This window comes from Opisthocomus hoazin, chromosome 1 (assembly GCF_030867145.1).
Source record: "Opisthocomus hoazin isolate bOpiHoa1 chromosome 1, bOpiHoa1.hap1, whole genome shotgun sequence".
Lineage (NCBI taxonomy): Eukaryota > Metazoa > Chordata > Aves > Opisthocomiformes > Opisthocomidae > Opisthocomus > Opisthocomus hoazin.
In genome coordinates this window covers 127,071,634-127,090,094 of record NC_134414.1, presented here as the reverse complement: position 1 = coordinate 127,090,094, position 18,461 = coordinate 127,071,634, and the positions used below count along the sequence as shown (strand labels likewise).

The following is an 18,461-nucleotide window of genomic DNA, read 5'->3' as shown; positions in this document are numbered from 1 at the left end:
CTGATAAAAGAGGTATGGAAAATAATCCTTCTGATGGCAGTGAAATTAGGAGTGTAGTCTTTTTACTGCGTGCACATAATACCTTTCTTATTTTTTATGACCCTGTTTGAAGAATTTATCGCCAGTCTTGGATATAGATAATTTTTTTGTTTAACTGCAAAACACAAATTGCTGAAGTTTAAGGGTTTCCCAGTTTTCCCAATATTTGACTTGGACGTGGCTTAAATTGCAGGAAGAACCAGCTCACTGTAGAAGCCCGTGCAGTTTTATGACTTTTTCACCAAGTTTGCTGTCACACTCACAAAGCGTGGCAGGTTTTGTGGTGGCGGACATCAAGGCAACGTAAGCAAACCATTATCAGCCCGCCAGCCCTCCGCGCTTACCCCCACGGGAGCCAAGTACCCCCTAACCCTGAGGGATCTCAGGCCGATTGAAAACCGTGTAGGCCGTGTCTTAAAAACCTCGGCCGCTGCGCCCCTTGACCTGGGACGAGGTTCTGGCTACCGTGCCCACACAAACAAGGCCGAGGGGGTGTGGCGGGGAGGTAAGAGCTGTTTCAACAGCCCTGCAGGCCAAGCGACCACCAAGGCCCGATGCCACTGGAGAGGCCATGGAGGGAGGGGCAAGGGGTTTTCCAGTGCCCTCTCTGGCCGTAAGGGCCAGGGCATTATGTGCATTACATTACAGATATATATATATATATCAAAATGCGTACTTGGTAACAGTTTATACCCGTGTACACACAGGCAACCTTCATGGCGGGGGTTTCCAAACTTGGACTCACCGGCGTTGCCCGGTACAGAGAGGCCCTCAAGCACAGCCCCCTCCCCTCCCCCTGTTTTTACCGGCCAGGCCTTCTTTCCCGCCTCACGACCCGACCCCACGGCCCCGCCACCCCCTCACGGGAGAACCAACGTTCCGCCCCCGCCCCCGTCCCGCGGACGGCGCATGCGCAGGGAGGGGCCTGGCGGGAGGGCGCATGCGCCGCTAGGGGCGATGGCAGCGGCCATGGCGGCGGCGGCGGCGGCCATGACGGCGGCGGGTTCGCTGTGGGGGTTGGTGCGGGGCGGCGGCGGGCGCCGCCGTGCCTCTGCTGTGGTGATGCTGCTGTCGCCGCTGAGGGCGGCCCTGGGGCTGCCGGGTAAGGGAAGGGTGCCGAGGCACCTCCGCCGGCGCTCCAGAGCTGCTCCTCCTCCTCCTCCGCCGGCCGGGGAGCCCGGGGAGAAGGGCGAGTCAGTCGGTCGTGCCTCGGTCGATCCCCGCGGCGGGGATGGGGCCGCCAAACCCCGCTCCTCTCGCGGGGCCGGGGCGTCCGACGGGCGCCGCCGAGCCCCGGGGGGGGTCGGTGTGCGCGGGGGAGGACAGGCGGTGCGCGGCCCTGTGCGGGTCTGCGGGGCGGCCTGCGACCGGCTCGGCGGGAGCCGGGAACACGAGGGACCGGGCCGGGTCGTGAAACGTGCCCGTGTGCGGGGCTTCGCCATGCACCGGGAGAGCTTTGCTGGCACCCGCTGCTGAGTGAGGTGATCCTCTGCCCAAACGCACGGTGCCCCTTGCCGAGCCAGGCTCGGTGCTCGTTGGGGTTATTGGCTGCCTGGAATGTGACGGGCAGCTGCTCCCCTTGATGAGGTGATGAACCTCGCCTGCGGTGGCTGGGTGTGCAAGTGAGGGAAATGTCCTTGCCACGAAGCGTGAACGTTTTGTGTCTGCGTAAGGACGCGAGTGCAGTGGTGGTTCGTTCATGTTTCGACATCCCGTGTGATCAGAGTAGCTGGTTATGGAGTGTGCCGTCGGGTGCTCTGAGACTGGGCTGAGCAGGACTGGTAGCCTCCCGCAGCGTCGGCAGTTGCATGGAACGAGGTGTGGACAAAGCAGAGCCCGTTATCTACCAGAGCCGTGTTGATCTGCTCCTGCTGTTGGCAGTGGGTAGGTCACGGTGTTGGAGCATTCCCAAAGTTGTGTGGGGGATTTCTTTGGCTTTGACATGTAGCACTGGCCTTAATCACAGTTTCTGTTGGTCATAACGCAATTAAAATTGCACAGTGATTCTAATATGAAGAGAATTCCATAGCATCAGGTAAGGGTGCTGTGGTCTTCCTGTAGCTAGCTCCATTTGTCTGCAACTTGTTTTTATAAATACGGAGTACCACCTTGTACTCTTCAGAAGTGCTTCCCTGCTCTTACCAAGGTCTTTTGCTGAAATCAGGAGGAGAAATTACTGGGTAGCTGCTCAGTTACTGATGTTTTTGTCTGTCTGAAGGGAAGGCTGAGAGCATGACTCCAGCAAGCCTTGCTTTTGGATTAGCTGGCATTGTTGCTTTAGGGCTTTGCATTATTCAGGGTAGGATTGCTGCTGGTACACTTAGAGTAACTTCTTAAATGTGGAATACTAGTTTGTGGAATAGCTTAGACAGCGATTGTGTCTTGTAAGTACAGTTTAAACCCTGCCCAGTGTTGAAGTGGTTTGAGGGAGCCTCCAGAGTGCTGCAGGATGGAAAACCAGTTACTTCAGAAATGATTATCAGGGCTTAAGGGGGAGAAAAATACTTCTAATTCTTTTTCTATCAAGTTTAGCACTTCTCAGTGTGTCTTCACTGTTACTGCCAGGTGAAGGAAGTGACTGGCTTACTGATTGAGACAGACACAAACTAAAAGCCATAGTGTGAATGTATCTGAATAAACATACCTTTATTGTGGAATTTATTCCCCTTTATAATAGCTAGTGCCTCAATAGGATAAAGATCTGTCCCATCATTTCAGGAAAGATTTAATGGTTTTGATCTATAGTTCAAGCGGTACAATTTCTGTTAGACTGTAAGAAAGCGCTGGATACTAGCTGTATCCTGCATCTGTTATGCATCCACATTAACTCATGTACATACAAGTTTAAAGACTAACAAATACCCCCCAACCCCTTGAACGTAATCTCTCTGATAGTGAGAAAAGAGAACACAAAGCTGCAGAACAGTAAAGTGGTGTGATACTGCCAGGGCCTGTTTTTGCAGTATTTATCCAGTTATTATACCACTAGGAAGTCCTGGTGTGTTTGGGGTTGCAGAGTTTTTTTTACACCACTATTGATTTACAGTATTGAAGAACCAATTTTCTTCTAATCTAAGAAGTCAAAGTCTTAGAATTTTCGACCAAGCTTTTACCTTAATAAGTTGTATTGCTTAGTGGGACAATGGAGTGGATTAATTCTGCATAACACCCCTCTATGAATCACTTGCCCTCACCCACAGCAGAGGTACAATTGACTGCTGAACTTAGGTTAAATACCGCAGCAGCTGTCGAGACTCAGCATAGTTATTCATTAGTTAACATTTCCTTTATTAATCCTTTTTTTGAAACCAACTCAATTTTTGTGACTGTTATTAGTGTGAATAACAGAGTCCAACCTCATGTTTGCCTTCTAGTTATGTCTGGTTTGTTATCTTGAACTAAACGAAAACAAAATAATTTTAAGTTTATGCTGATAGGAAAACTTCTCTCTCATGTAATGTGTTGCTGATCACTTTGACAGAAGTTGCACTCAACAATCTTTCATTTTTTAAATATTTACAAAATATTTAGGTTTGCAGTGTGCTATTTCATTGTGGATAAATGAGTACTGGAAGAATGTATCGTCTCCAGCAAGAATACACCAAACCATGTAATGGGATATCTGTGACTCTTTTGGAGATGCATAAGAAAATCAGAGCTCTGCAGTGATCAACTCTATTTCTTCTTATGGGATGTGTTTAATGTATTGCTCAGTATTTGCAGAAAATGTGGCTTTATTTTGTTTTTTACCTTCTGTGCTTCATATCTGAGAAGAAGACTGATGTTAAGATGGTGGTGAGCTTTTTTTTTCAGTCTTCCTGGCAGTAATCTTTAGCTTAAGCAGAAATAGCTGTGGATGATAGGGTGAAAAAGACTAGATGTTATTTATTTCATTTGGTTTTAAACAATGCTAAAGTTGTTTTATGTTCCTCATGTTGAAGAAGTTAGTCACATCATTCTTTCCCAGTTCCCACTTTTGAACTTCCCCATTGTGCATCGCCTTCGTAGATCTTCTTGATCTGGAGGTTTCATGCACGTGAAGTTTTGACCTTCAGTTTTGCTGTTTAATCGGAAATTTGTCACCTCGTGTACTGGTAAACTTACCATTGCACACAGTGCTTTAGTCCCAGAGTTGTTTTATTTGAAATTCAATCTGGAAAAACAAATATTTAAGCAGATGAAAAATCTTATTTCATGTGAAAGGAGTAAGTGTATTCAAGATGGCATAAAACATGAGGACAAATGAAGTGTAGGAAATCTTAGCATATGGCTTCAGTTGGCCAGGTTGCTGAGTGAACTCCTTACATGGTTGGCATTTAATGATTTGAGAATGAATCACAATCAGTTTCCCCTACAAGGGTGATCAATACTAGTCAGTCACTGGAGAGTATAGGAGATACCTTTTTTCTTTTCTTTTGAGCTAAAGTATCTTTTTTTCATATAATATGCCCATATTTACTGAATCCTGATTTTATAAAATACCAGTATTTCTGCCAAGGTTATCGTGATGGTTGTACTGAATAGCTCAATTTATCAGCTTGCAGGCTGAAATCATCGGTCAGCTTTCTTACTCGACCAGATCGACCAAATCTTGCTTATCGCAAACTAAAAGGCAGGAATCCAGGGGTAATTTTCCTTCCAGGCTTGAATTCAAACATGAGTGGTCGGAAAGCAACTGCCCTTGAAGATTTCTGCGACTCTCTAGGTCATGCCTTCATCAGGTACATATAGAGCGTTGTTCTTGAGAAGATGAAAATAGTATCATGGGTTGTGGGAAGGGGTTTTAAGAAAAATATGTAAACTTTGGCGTTTGGATTGGCATGTGTGCTGTGATGTACACGAGGTAAGAAGTGTCTTTCTTCCATTTCAGATCTGGACATTCTGTCTGTAGAGATTGAGGTAAATCAGGAGAATGTATTCTGAAAGTCGTTCAGAAAATTCTCTGGTAAATTTCTATAGTCTAGCCAATGCTATGTGTTACATTAAAGCTATAGGCACAAAAATGAGAAAGAAAGGAAAAAGACGACCTTAGAAATTTTAGTTTTTACGACCTGGAGTTCTGAATTCTGTAAATTATCACTATAAGTGTGCTTCTTAACTGCCAAAGTTTACAAAGCTATCCAGTGCCTTCTGTGGGTTTAGAGGAACATGCACATGCTTGGTGGTACTCTCCTTTGACAGACAAGGTTGAATGCTGAATTTCTTAAGTCTTTGTAGCTGGGAATATTGTTTGAAAAAGAGTTTGTACTTTTAAAAAATACATTTATAATTGAAGTATGTTGGGTTTTGGCTGTAATGGAAATTACTTGGGAAATATCTTGGTAAATTTGGGTATCAGTATATCAAATGACAAGAGAACGCTGCATCCACTTAGTTGTATCTGTTGTATTTAAACTTCTTTTCATGTGGCTTCTGGTGCTAGTGATATATATGCAGGACCAAGTGAGTATGCAGTATCTTGTCCCCTGCTTAATTTGATTAAACAGTACTGTTTAGTTAGCTTTTGTGTTACTGTAGACAGTACCATGACTTTCATTTTAATGGTTAATTTTTCAGATTTGATTATACAGGATGTGGAAGTTCAGGTGGTAAATTTGAGGAGTGTACAATTGGGAAGTGGAGAAAAGATGTTCTGTCTATACTGGATGAACTTACAGATGGACCACAGGTTATGTTTTATTTTTAAATATAAAATGCTTTCTGTCCTCAAGGTAGAACATTAATCAAAAATATATAGCTTCTGTTTAACAGCTTTCACCTGCTCACTTTCAGACTGAATCATTCGAGAGGTCATATTCGTAAGACCTCTTACAAGTAGGTAAATCACAAAGTTGTGGAAGTGTGGTTTGGCAGGACCTCCTGGACGTCGTTTATTAGAGTCTCCTGCTCAGAGCAGGGCTGTTGTCCCTGGGAGTCTGAGATCACCTCGTGGTGGAGGTTCCACCTGATAGGGAGCAAGGAACTGTTCCAGTACGGCACAGCCCTCTTAATGAAAAAGTGTGTCACTGTCCCAATACTGATGCATTAATTAAAGGATTTGTAGGCACATTAGAAGTTAATATACTCTACATGATAAAATATCTTTAAAAAAAAAAAATCAGCGGAAGGATCACTTGACTTTTTCAGTTACTTTAGAAATGACTATGAGAAACTTGAAACCTCCTGCAACCTGGAAATACCCAGTATTGTGTTTAAAACAATTTTGTATTATGAATTGCTTTGTTGACCTCTTTCACTGCACTGAGCATTTACCATGTGCCTTTATTTTAAGAAGGAAACATAAAGTATGCATATGATACTGAATTATTTCAACTCTCATCTTGTTTACAGTGTTTCAGTTTCAGACAGCAATAGCCAGCCATGCCAAACAAAAAGAATAATAAAATACCAGATCCTGTGGTTGCTTACTCAGGCAAAATTTCCACTGGAAGTGACAGCAGTTCTGCCTGAGTAAGGACAGCAGGATTATGCCCAAAGTTTAAGTTAGTTAAGTTTTAAGTTTAGTTAAACTAAACGAAAACTTGATACTTTGTAAAAATAAGAAAGAAAAGAAATTAGCTGTTTCCTGTAAAATAAGATCTTATTTTCTCTCTTTTCAGATTCTGGTGGGCTCCAGCATGGGTGGATGGCTAATGCTTCATGCTGCAATAGCACGCCCAGATAAAGTGGCTGCTCTAGTTGGAGTAGCTGTAGCAGCAGACCATCTTGTAACAGCTTTTAAGAAGCTTTCCATTGAGGTAAATGTTGATGTTTGGCTTTTGTGCAATCTAAAAGTCTGTCAAGCGTTTAAGAAATTCTGTTGTTCAAACTGTACTTTTCCTGCAAGTGTTCCAGTAATTTTTTGATGTTTGTGGTGGAGATAAGCTGAAAATTTACGTTAAATCTAAAGTCTACATGATACTGTGCTTCTAGTCAGAAGCTAGTGTGAGCACTACCTAGACTGTGTTTCTATTACTGTGGTATATAGGACATAAAGCAAGATCCCTGCAGTTGAGCAGTCCATTAGATTTCAGTGTTGAATATCTTATATTTGCATTCAAACTGGATCTTTATGCGTTCAAGGATGGAGAAGTAGCTGCTAAAGTAATTGAGATGACATTGGATGAAATGAATCTGACCCAGGTTGTGTATGTAGAAGGGGAATTCTTCAGATCGGTGTATTTGTAAAGACTAAGATTTAGGTAGTGGGAAGTGTCTTTCTGAGTTGCTTCCGTGGTGATGATAATGTCCAGTCTTCAGGAAAGAAGATCAGGTGTCATAATGTGACAAATAAACATGGCGATAAATAACTCATACTTTGGAATAATTAAAATATTTTAATGAATAGTTTTTTTTGTAAGACACTGTAGACTAGTCAGTATTGCTCCTTAAGACTTAGGTAGGATTCTGGAAATACAGTATTTCGACACAGCTATTATGGCAAAGAGTGGAAAGATAGACACTGGATAATTCCCTTTTCCTAGAATGGTCCTTGTTTGAGATTCAGTGAACTGATTGGAGCCAGAGAGACTTACTGTTCGTTGTAGCTGTACATCTTTTTCTTTCTGATAGATTCTGTCTGAGAAACTGAATTTCATTGGTGAATCCTGACTAGATTCGTTTGCAGGACAGACGTGCAGTGTAGCTTTTGTGACATAGCAGGGGTTTTGTCCTCTCAAAAGCTGGAAGGTGAACAGGAATATACCCCCTCTGCTAATGAAAATGGACAAAGTGAAATTTTACGCTTGGGGAAGTTTTACTGCATTTAGAACAGAAGTAAGTCGAGGGATTCTAAAGAGCTCACAACATCTGTCTTGTCTATTGTTTGCTCTCTTTTTTGGTAGGCACAAAAAGAAATAGAAGAAAAAGGTGAATGGAAGTTTCCAACAAAGTATAATGAGGAGGGGTATTACTCCTTGTCGTACGACTTTATCAGAGAAGCGGAAAATCACTGTGTGCTAAATAGTCCTATTCCTGTAACATGTCCCATACGACTTATTCATGGCATGAAGGATGATGATGTCCCATGGCAGATCTCTATGCAAGTTGCTGACCGTGTTTTGAGCAAAGATGTGGATATTATCCTCTGCAAGACTGGCCAACATCGGATGAGTGAGAAGAAGGATATAAAACTTCTTGTTAATACTGTTGATGATTTAATTGACAAGCTGGCAACACTAGTGTAAGCTGCAGAGTAGCCTAAGTGCATGAACTCTACACCTGACTCTTTTCCATGTGTATCAGAAGCCCTGTTCTGAACAAGATCATGCCAGGCCTGTGACTATCACAGTAGGAACTGAGCTTTATCTGCTTTTTCCTTATCTCTGTTTTGTAAATACAGATATTTTATTAATGCTGCATTTGCACAGATAGTCCAAAATGCGAAGGAGTGCTGCTGTTGTGTTCAGAACCTCTCCTTCACCACTTAAACCTTTTTTCACAAGCTTTGTATGCTTTTGTACTGGAATGTTGATTCATTTTTGTTACTGTTGGCCTGTACAGTATAACTTTAATTTCACGTCTTTGACACCTTCTCAGTTTGTCCTTCTGGTGTAACATTCTTGTATCTTATGCCTGACACCATCTGTGCAAGGGAAAATACAACTTGAGTGTTTACTGAAGTTATTGTTGTTAGAAATAGTGAACAATACAAATCATAGCAAACAGACTTCAGATAAAGCATTATACTGTTCTTAAGTACTGTTGAAATGTGGAAGGCACACCCTGATGGTGTACTTCTGGTACTACATAAGGAAGAAGTTAACTTCTAAGAACGCAGGGCCTCAAAGTGCAGATAGAGGTCTTTTATCTGCGTTTGAGTGGGGTTTATGTCCTCTTTTCCAGGCTGTCTCTTTTTAATAGTTAATTTGTGGGCCTGCTATTAAAGGAACTACATATAATCTTGGTGTAAACTGAAACTGGGATCAATACAGTGACATTTTTACAGTAACTTCTTTAAAGTGGTGAGTACAGCACCATAGAGCGTCACTGCCTCTTTTCTATGACTCCAGAACTGTGGATTACTAGGAACAGCGTCTTTCAGAGTTAGGAATTTGAGGTGCACGAGTACAAGCCTGAAAACTTGTTAATGAAACTTGATAATTGGGTAATGCTTGTAATGGAAATTCATCAAATTTGAGAGTAAATGGATTTAATTGCAAATGTGACTGTTAACTGGTTTTTGTCCAAAAATACGGTGCCATTCGTACACTTGAAAGAGAGACAGAACAACTTAGGTGAGAGGCTGGAATTAGTTCAGGCTGGCTTTAATATGAAACATCAGTCAAAAGTATACAGTTGTATCTGGCTTTATTATTTTAAGCAGTGTAAATGGCATCACTATTGCTACCTTAAAAGACTGAAGCTCCTGGCAGTAAGGTATTTCTAAAGAGTTTGTTGTTTCAGTGTTGGCATTGTCAGTAGAAGTGCATTGTATAAAGCTTTGCCAAGGTAGTGGGTTTTGATACAAAAAACCCACAAACAACAAAAACCGAAAACCAAAAAACCCCTAAACTTCAGATGAGTTCCTGTGAAGTACAGTTTGATTTAGGCTTCAATACTGCGAAAACCAAGCAGATGTGATGTAAAAATTTTGAATTCTCAGAGTAAAAAAGATGGCTCTAGTTTAGATGCAGACCTAATTCAATTGTACCGATTCCCTGACTCAGTTAATCTAGCTGAGGATACTTGTTTGAGGAATTACAACATTCTGTGAAATCTTGTTTCCTGTTTCTGGAGTCGACTTCTTTCTGTCTGTTTGAATGTGCAGTTCATGACTTTCTTAAGCTTTAAAACCTCTTGAATGTGTTTTTTACTTGTGACAAAAATTAGTTCAGATAGCTTATGCAAATTGCTCAGCTACTTCCACTCCTGGAGGTTAAGCAGTGTTCGTGTTTATGTATTGTTAAACAATTGGCATCTTTATGTGTATTGACATGATTTGCATCCGATAAAACCTGAAAAATAGATTTTGTGAGTTTTAAAGTCAAATCAAAATTTAGTTCAGAACTTTCTGCTCTTAGCTTACCTATGACAATTTTTTAATCCAATTCTGTTACATTTCGTAGATTGCTTTGTCTCTTAATGGAAGAAAAACTTGCAAAAAGTAGACTGCAGTAAATCCAAAGAAATTAATTGAATTAAGGCCCAAAGTTACCAGTTGTGATAGATGTACTTTTTGTTCACATGCATTAGTTGTTTCAATAACTGAAAAGTTTTGAGCTACTTTTTTAAACTGGGAGTTACACCTATAAACTTTCAATTTCTGTGATACTTCAGACAGGGAAAAGTCTTTATATGTCTGCATAAACTGCAGCTGTGTATTTCTCCGGGCAGAATTGCATTGTATCCATTCAAAGCTTCACCATAGCATTTATTAAATAATTGATGCTTTATGGGTAAGGTCTTTTTGTTACAATGCCTTAGAGCAAGATAGCTGAAAATGTGAAGGGGAGCAGTTGTGACAGTAAGGGGTTTTTTTTTGTTGTTTGGTGGTGGTTTTTGTGGGTTTTTTTTCCCATTATTCTGTTGTATTAACATTACAGGTGAGAGAATGCCGCACAGCATGGTTGACAATTGTTGAGGATACAAAACTGCAGCATCAGTTACTCAAACCACAGCATTACTGAAACTTAATCCTAGGGAGGTCTGGTGCTTTGGTTTTTTTTGCGTGGCACTTGCATTTCTCTCTGTTTTCATTCTCTGCTTGCTAAGTGGAGATTAGTGGTAGCATTTACATTACAGGTACACCCCAAATTTGCTACATACAGCGTAAATGAGTGGTCGGTGAGGTGGATTGAGAACTGGCTGAATGGCAGAACTCAGAGGGTTGTCATCAGCGGCGCTGAGTCTAGTTGGAGGCTGGTAACTAGTGGTGTCCCCCAGGGGTCAGTACTGGGCCCAGTCTTACTCAACTTCTGCATCAATGACCTGGATGAAGAGTTAGAGTGTACCCTCAGTGAGTTTGCTGATGACACCAAACTGGGAGGAGTGGTGGATAACACTAGCAGGCTATGCTGCCATTCAGTGTGACCTGAACAGGCTGGAGAGTTGGGCAGAGAGGAACCTGATGAAGTTCAACAAGGGCAAGTGCAGGGTCCTGCACCTGGGGAGGAACAACCTCATGCATCAGTACAGACTTGGGGCAGACCTGCTGGAGAGCAGCTCTGCGGAGAGGGACCTGGGTGTCCTGGTGGATGACAGGTTGACCATGAGCCAGCAGTGTGCCCTGGCTGCCAAGAAGGCCAATGGCATCCTGGGGTGCATTAGGAGGAGTGTGGCCAGCAGGTCGAGGGAGGTTCTCCTTCCCCTCTACACTGCCCTAGTGAGGCCCCATCTGGAGTACTGTGTCCAGTTCTGTGCTCTCCAGTTCAAGAAAGACGAGGAGCTACTGGAGAGAGTCCAGCGGAGGGCTACGAGGATGGTGAGGGGACTGGAGCATCTCTCCTACGAGGAGAGGCTGAGGGAGCTGGGCTTGTTTAGCCTGAAGAAGAGAAGGCTGCGAGGGGACTTTACAAGTGCTTATAAATATCTTAAGGGTGGGTGTCAGGAGGATGGGGCCAAGCTCTTTTCAGTGGTGCCCAGCGACAGGACAAGGGGCAGCAGGCACAAACTGAAGCAAAGGAAGTTCTGTCTGAAGATAAGGAAGAACTTCTTCCCTCTGAGGGTGACGGAGCACTGGAACAGGCTGCCCAGGGAGGTTGTGGAGTCTCCTTCTCTGGAGAAGTTCAAGACCCACCTGGATTGGGTCCTGTGCAGCCTGCTGTAGGAGACCCTGCTTTGGCAGGGGGGTTGGACTAGATGACCCACAGAGGTCCCTTCCAACCTCTAACATTCTGTGATTCTGTGAGATGCAAAGGCAAAGGCGATACTTTCTTCATAGAGACAGTATTCCAGATATCATTCACTGAATCGCAAAATTCTAGTGCCCTTCTCTCTGCGTTCATTTACTGTTTTCTAAATTCAGTCTGTATTTCTTAAATACGAAGAGGTGGCTTTGAGGCAGAGCTTATGCATAACTTTCTGCTAACTTTGCCATGGTGGTTCCATTGGTATTTCACTTTGAAAGCATAGCATTTTCCTTTTGTTCATGCTGGAAATTGCCAGCATTTTCATTACTGTCAACTTGGCATGTTCAGATGCCTGAAAGAAGGGGTAGGTGATAACCAGGGAGATTTACATCCTACCCATGGTTAGCTCTTGACTTATCGGGAAGTTTTGGCAATCCTGAATAATGTAATATTCAGATATTATGGTGTCATTCTGATTTTATTCAGTGCTATGTTTTGTCCCCTGAGTTATAATGCCTGTGGCATCTCTTTTGTCTTTGCCAGTAGATGCCTAGATAGTGAATTCTTTTCAGTATTAGTCATGTTTACAAACGGGTATGTATTTTCTCTGTAGAAATACTGTATTAAACTAGGGTATTACATATTTGGAAAACTCTGCATAGTGCAGATTTTTAAAATCCTTTAGAATGAAGTCTGATGTTCTAGGGTTTTTTTTACACAATTCTAATTTGCTGCCAAATACAAAGTGTGTTTTGTGCATATATGACATACATTTCCTCAACAATATGCTTGACTCGCGTGAAATAATCAGTGTCTTCTGCTTTCAAATTGACCAACTCTGTCTTGTGCTGCTGGGGGAGGGTTGTTTCTTTCCGATTACCTTAATCTACACTTCATTGTTTTCAGTAGCACTCTTAGCTTAAGTTGTTAGCATTGTCATTGTCTTTCACTTTTGGCAGGTCTGGAAATGGCTTCTGGTCTCATCTGTCACAGAGCGTAGTACGGACATGTTGGGGCTGACACTGCTGTCACAGTACAAGTAAGCTCTGGACACTAACTAAGCAACTCAGCTGCTTGTGTTGATGGTTTTGGTCAAACAACACTAGCTGAATAAGCACCTCGAGGTATTTGTCTTATATGTAATGCTTACACTACATTAACTCCTGCTGAGGAATTATTCAAGTTTCATGAGTAAATGACAAAAAGCTTTTGTAGCTAGGCAGAAAGCTTGATTAGCATATAATACCAAAGAAGGGGGTAATAGTTTTCATTAAAAAGAAAGAAAAGCATTGCCAGCTGACCTCAACTGTCCCTAGTCCTTACCAAAATTTTCGTTTCAGATCTGCTTCAAAATCAAACTCAATGAGACTTACCTTGTGAAACAAACTATTCTGCCTGCTAAAAAGGAAGAAAGTGGTGAGGCATGCTTTCCTGGGTTAGACTCTGCAATAGTCCAGTAGGTGTTGAAAGAGCCTCTAAAGCTTGTTCAACTTGTTTCCTAATAAACAGTTGCTCTGATTCGGTGTATATTGAGCTGTACTAATACAGTTTTATATACATGTATTTTTATCTTGTCAAGTATTCTACTTGTTCTGTCTCTTCTGTTGTTTGCTTCGTGTTACATACTTCAGCTGAATTGTTTGGGGTTTTTTTGAGTTATAATGGTGTTGTGTTTCATGTAGTTCCATTTTAGCTAACTTATTTTCTCTTGCATCAACACTAAATGCAAATAAAGCAATATTCACAAAAAGCCTAGCTGGATAGGCCTTGGAAGAACTGCCTCCTGCTGTTTCATTTTAATGTTAATTTAAATTACGTGCTCTCCTGGACACACTGTTATTCAATGAGGCTGAGAGATTTATGGTACCATACTTTTCATATCAAATTAAAACGTGCTCAGAGAGAAACTTTCAACCAGCTATGTGTCTGCAGCTGCTCAAATGTTTTCAATGCTCTAGTCATACTGCAATACAGAGTTAAAACATATTCTGAACCAGTGCCTTAGCCAGACTCACTACATTAGCTCTGTGCTGGTCATTTCTCCTGGGTCCCTATCCTTCCCTCTAGGTGGGGGGTCTCAGGGAAATAATGAGATTTGAACTTCCTTGATCTGCAGGTTACTCAGTTGTGCTGTTATAGAGAGGCCTACCTTACCCTTTCAGATTTTTTTTTTTTCTTTTTTGCAGTGCTAAAAAGTTATGTTAAAGATAAAGGCTTCCCTGGAAATACAAGAGGGTTATGTGTTCACCTGTCTCTTAAGATCAGCAGTTTCTGCTTTGGGCTGATGTACAAATTCAGTCAGATGTGTGAGAATGCAGAATTTCACTAAAGCTTGGTGAAAATTCAACAACTGTGTAAGGAAATAGAGCAATACCAAAAATCAGTGCGCACTCTTGCCCTTCTGCCCTTGTTCTCAAGCCCAGCAGGGATAGGAAAGGCAGAAGGAACTCCATTTTTCTGTTTAACAGCAGGGAGCTTGCTGTATACGTGGTTTTAATGTCACTGTGCGTGTTGCTTTTCTCCTGGCAGGTATTTTGTAGGGGAAGAGATTGCTATAACCGTTGGGGAGAAGGGACAGAGATGAAGGACAAAAATATACTGCTCACAGATTTACTGCTCACAGATCAGTTTATATAGCTCAGATTCACTTTGTGACTGTAGGACCTCATCTCTCTTCAATATATGTTTGCCTGGAACAGAAGAATGTTAGTTACAGCCTTGGCCATGTTGTGCATAAATCTAAATTACAGGATCTGTTGCAGTCTAGTTGCAGGCTTGACCTTGTATTTCTCTTTCAGGCCCTGCATATGTATGTTACATAGTCCAGTGCTTCTTTTCCATTAAAGAGAAATGAGCGTCCTTCATACGACGCAGTAATTGTAGCTTGTGATCTGCTCATGGGTGAGGAATAGACATGTTCTCAGCCTGCTACAGTGTCTTACTTTGTGTTTGGCAAGGAGCTTCGGCTAGCTCTGCATTTATGTTTGGAATGAAAAGCAATTAACAGCTGCTAAAACTTCCAGTCACTTCGTTCTGAAACTAAGGTACAAATTTAAAATGTTTTTTTAGCTAGCACATGAAAGGTTGTGTTCTTTTTGGGCCTTCTGACCTGCACCATTTTGTCCACTTGCCTCCCACGTGGCAACATGAGAAGGTCACTGCTCCCTGTCAGGGTGGAAGCAGGTGCTCGTATCTGTGGAAAAGGTATGCTGAACAGTAGCACACTTAAAGACTGGAGTGATGTAAACGGCCTGCCCAGACTTTGATCCTGGAAAAGCAGTCCCTGAAGGACGTGGGCTGCCTGGGATCAGGTCTGGGCTTTAGGAGATCCTTACCTTTGCTTCTGTATTGAATATGGTTTGCTGGCAGAAGGTGTGCCAGGGTGTGCTAGTCCTTAGGACAGTAACTCTTTGAAATAGTCCCCGACAGCAAAGCTGAATCCCTGATCATAAGAAGCAGCATTTATTTAGTTAGGGGATTTGATTTTTTTTTTTATTTGTTTGTAAATCTTGCTGTCTTTTTTGACTTTTGTTGCAGTGAAATAAAGATGTTACTTCTTTTCTGTTCTTCTGGTAAATACATATTGCAATGTGTAATTTTCAAACCGGAGTAGTTCTCAGAACATGTTTCATTGGGGACAGATGAAAAATTGATATGATGAAATGTGTTGGTTTTCTTTCAAGGAGTCTGTCAATCCAGCACAAGACTTAAAATGTCCTGAGAATTACAATGGACAAATTACCTCCAAGGTCATCTTGAGTATTGGGAATGCTAGCAATTGTATCGACAGGAGTTGTTTTCCAGTGGTAAGTGGTAGTTGTTTCTGCTGGCAGGCTGCCTGGAGGGTGGTCAATGACTTAAGAATTCTGGTCATGGCAGCCATAGGAGCTGCCTTGCTCCACAGACTGGAGTGTCAGTGCAGTTGGAAGACACTGAAAGCTATCAAATTACCCTGGATCTAAACGTGAGTAGTGGGCTAATTAATGTTGGTTTTGTTGTTGTTGGCAGCATTTTTGATAGATTTTATAAAGCTTTTTAAATTTATAGGGTAATATTGTGATTATCTAAAAGCATGAGATGAGCCATAGTGCTTGCAGGCATGAAAATCCTACTTAAAATATTCAAGCTTCATCTCTAGTTTTAGTCGTAAGTTCCAGTCTTGTGTTACTAAGAAAAATAGGAGGACAAAATGTATCGGAAGCAGGAGGTGAAGTGTTCTAATGGTAGTACCTTTGCTGCTGAAAACCTGCCCCTTTCTCCCACATCACATTTCTACCCATCAGGCTTTAATAGGCTTGTGTCCAACAGAAGGAACTTGAGTTCCTTCAGTTCTTCTTTGCTTTGTAGCCACATGTGCTTGCCATTTCTTAACTTCTGGTTTTGGTGAGCTAAACAGATAATCCTTCTGAAATGATTACTGTAAAGGCTCTAGTTTTCAATCATCTGGTTACTGGAGTGAGTATTCGAATTTATTTCATTCTTTCACCACATTTTCTGAAGAGTGATTGTCAGAACTGGATATGATATTCTCATTGCTGTTGCACCTCCCACGTTTTACTCGGCCAAGCCCTTCGGTCACGGTGTCTTACCCAGCAGCTGTGCCCACCTGCTTATCTTCCATCACCCTCTGCACTTTTTTACATCTGTTCTTGTAGGACAGAGTGCTACATTCTGAAAAAGCACTTTTCTGACAGTGGCTAGACTTTGGCTGCAGTGAGACACATTTTTGCCTGCTTCCAGGTAGACTTCTTTCAAGGAGCTTTCTTTTTGTTGTTCACTTATCACAGCTCGCATACACTGGGATCTTCTTAGGAGTCTAGGCTTTTCTTGTGACTTCTAATAACATTTACTAGATCAGGCCTGGGAACACATTTTTGTGAATAAAAATATAAATCATGAATAATTTTTCTTACAGTCATATTATGGGACCTACGAGTTAGTCAGCTTTAGTATCTTTAATGTGTCATGTTGTTTCAGAATCAGTTAAGTTCCCTAATCAATGTCTTGTGCAGTAGCCAACTCTAATGTATAACAGAGCTTTTAGTAAATTGCATCAACACTATCGCTTTAAAAAAAAAAAATCATACTATTGTTTTTCCCCAGATTGATGGCACAGAAGCAGGCTTAGAATTTGATTACTTGTGCTTTGGAAATGTTGGGGGGGGGCTGGCATTTTTCCAATCCTCTGCAGCTTTCCTGGTTTTCAAAGCCTTATTAAAAATTGATATTGATGGACCAGCTTGCTTTTCAGCTTTCACAGTATGGAACGGTCCCTCGAGAACAGGTTGCATAGCCAACATCTGTGAAGGGGGAGACCTCTGCTCTGCAGCTTAGGAGAGTTAAATTACCCATCCCTGCCCCCAAGTTAGGAAACGGGGTCAGAGGCTGATGCAAAGGTAGGAGGTTTTCATGAAATCTCATTGCCAGTGAGCACTGATCATGTGGCCAGAAACAGCCAAGCAACCTAGGAATCTCCCTTCTAAACAGAAAAACGCAGAAAGATCTGAAAGTGCAAAATAAAGCTGCTTATTCTTTGTGGGACTGGCCAAAGAGTGGAAGCCCTTAACAATGGCTTGAATGGAAAGGACATCAAATTCATGGACTGCCTTTTACTGTTATAGCTGCAGTTTGCTCCTCTGATCTCCAGGCTTGGTTTGCAGTCTTGGTTCCTGTGCGTTTGCTGTGCCTCCAACAGCGTGTTTGCTGGGACGGAAAGCGCTCACGTGGCGTCCCCGTCGCGTAGTGTGCTCCGAGTTACGTAATCACGTACTTCACAGGGTTTTAAAACTGCCCGTGCAGAGAAGAGAGGGCACTAAATGAAATGCCTGTGGAGGACAGCAATGAATTAGGTCATCTGTTAAATTTTTGATCTCTTGAGTCTGCTCAAGCCCAGAAGCATCCAAAGCAGTATAAATCTGAGAATTCATGGTCTTAAAATGAGAAAACAATGGGTGAAGAGGCCATTATGAGATAGATGTACAAGGAGCTGTACTATTTTCCCCCCCCTTTTTTTTTCTTTTTAAATGCAGCAGAAGGACTTTTACTGGCAAAGCTGATAGAGAATCCACCTCAGGTTTATCAACCTCCTTTCATATCAAGCTGAACATGAATCATTTGCCGAAAGGGAACTATTTCATAGCAGCGTGGATAATACGACATGGATGAAGGGTATTTGACAAAGTCTGGCGCAACTCAGAGGAGCAAAATTATTTTATTTAATAAAGGATAAATCTGTACAAATCGGATCAGAAGAAAAGTCTTACTCTCCTTCTCTCCCCTCCCACCACTGAGGTGGTACAATCAAAATTTAAACTACAGCACAAGAGCTCAGCTCCCTTGCTAGCGCTGGAGGTATGTTGATTCATACCAGCAGAAAATACAAACCTTGTGCTTTGTAGTAGGTTTGCTAGTTTTTGGTGATTTCCCCTTCTTTTCAGTTGTTCAAGTTTGTTTTTTCAGGATGCTATTGCACTATTTGATAGACTAATATATATGAATGAGAGGGTGATAATATTCTACTACCTGCCTTCTCTTCCCTGACTTTTCATCCTGTTGTTCCCTTGTTGAAACTTTTTATCAGCATTTGAACAGGGAAGAGAAGAAATTATTTTTCACACACTAAGCCTGTTAGCATCATGATGCAGAACAGGGAAA

General features: G+C 42.1%; 1 protein-coding gene across 1 annotated transcript; it reads left to right on the top strand.

The window, feature by feature from the left end:
• Nucleotides 1-991: 991 nt before the first annotated feature.
• On the top strand, nt 992-13,583 carry ABHD10 (abhydrolase domain containing 10, depalmitoylase). Its single transcript, XM_075435110.1, has 5 exons — nt 992-1,141; nt 4,577-4,760; nt 5,596-5,707; nt 6,639-6,776; nt 7,863-13,583. The coding sequence occupies exons 1-5, from the start codon at nt 997-999 to the stop codon at nt 8,202-8,204; spliced, it is 921 nt and encodes a 306-aa protein (XP_075291225.1). The 5' UTR covers nt 992-996; the 3' UTR covers nt 8,205-13,583.
• The last annotated feature ends 4,878 nt before the right edge of the window (nt 13,584-18,461 follow it).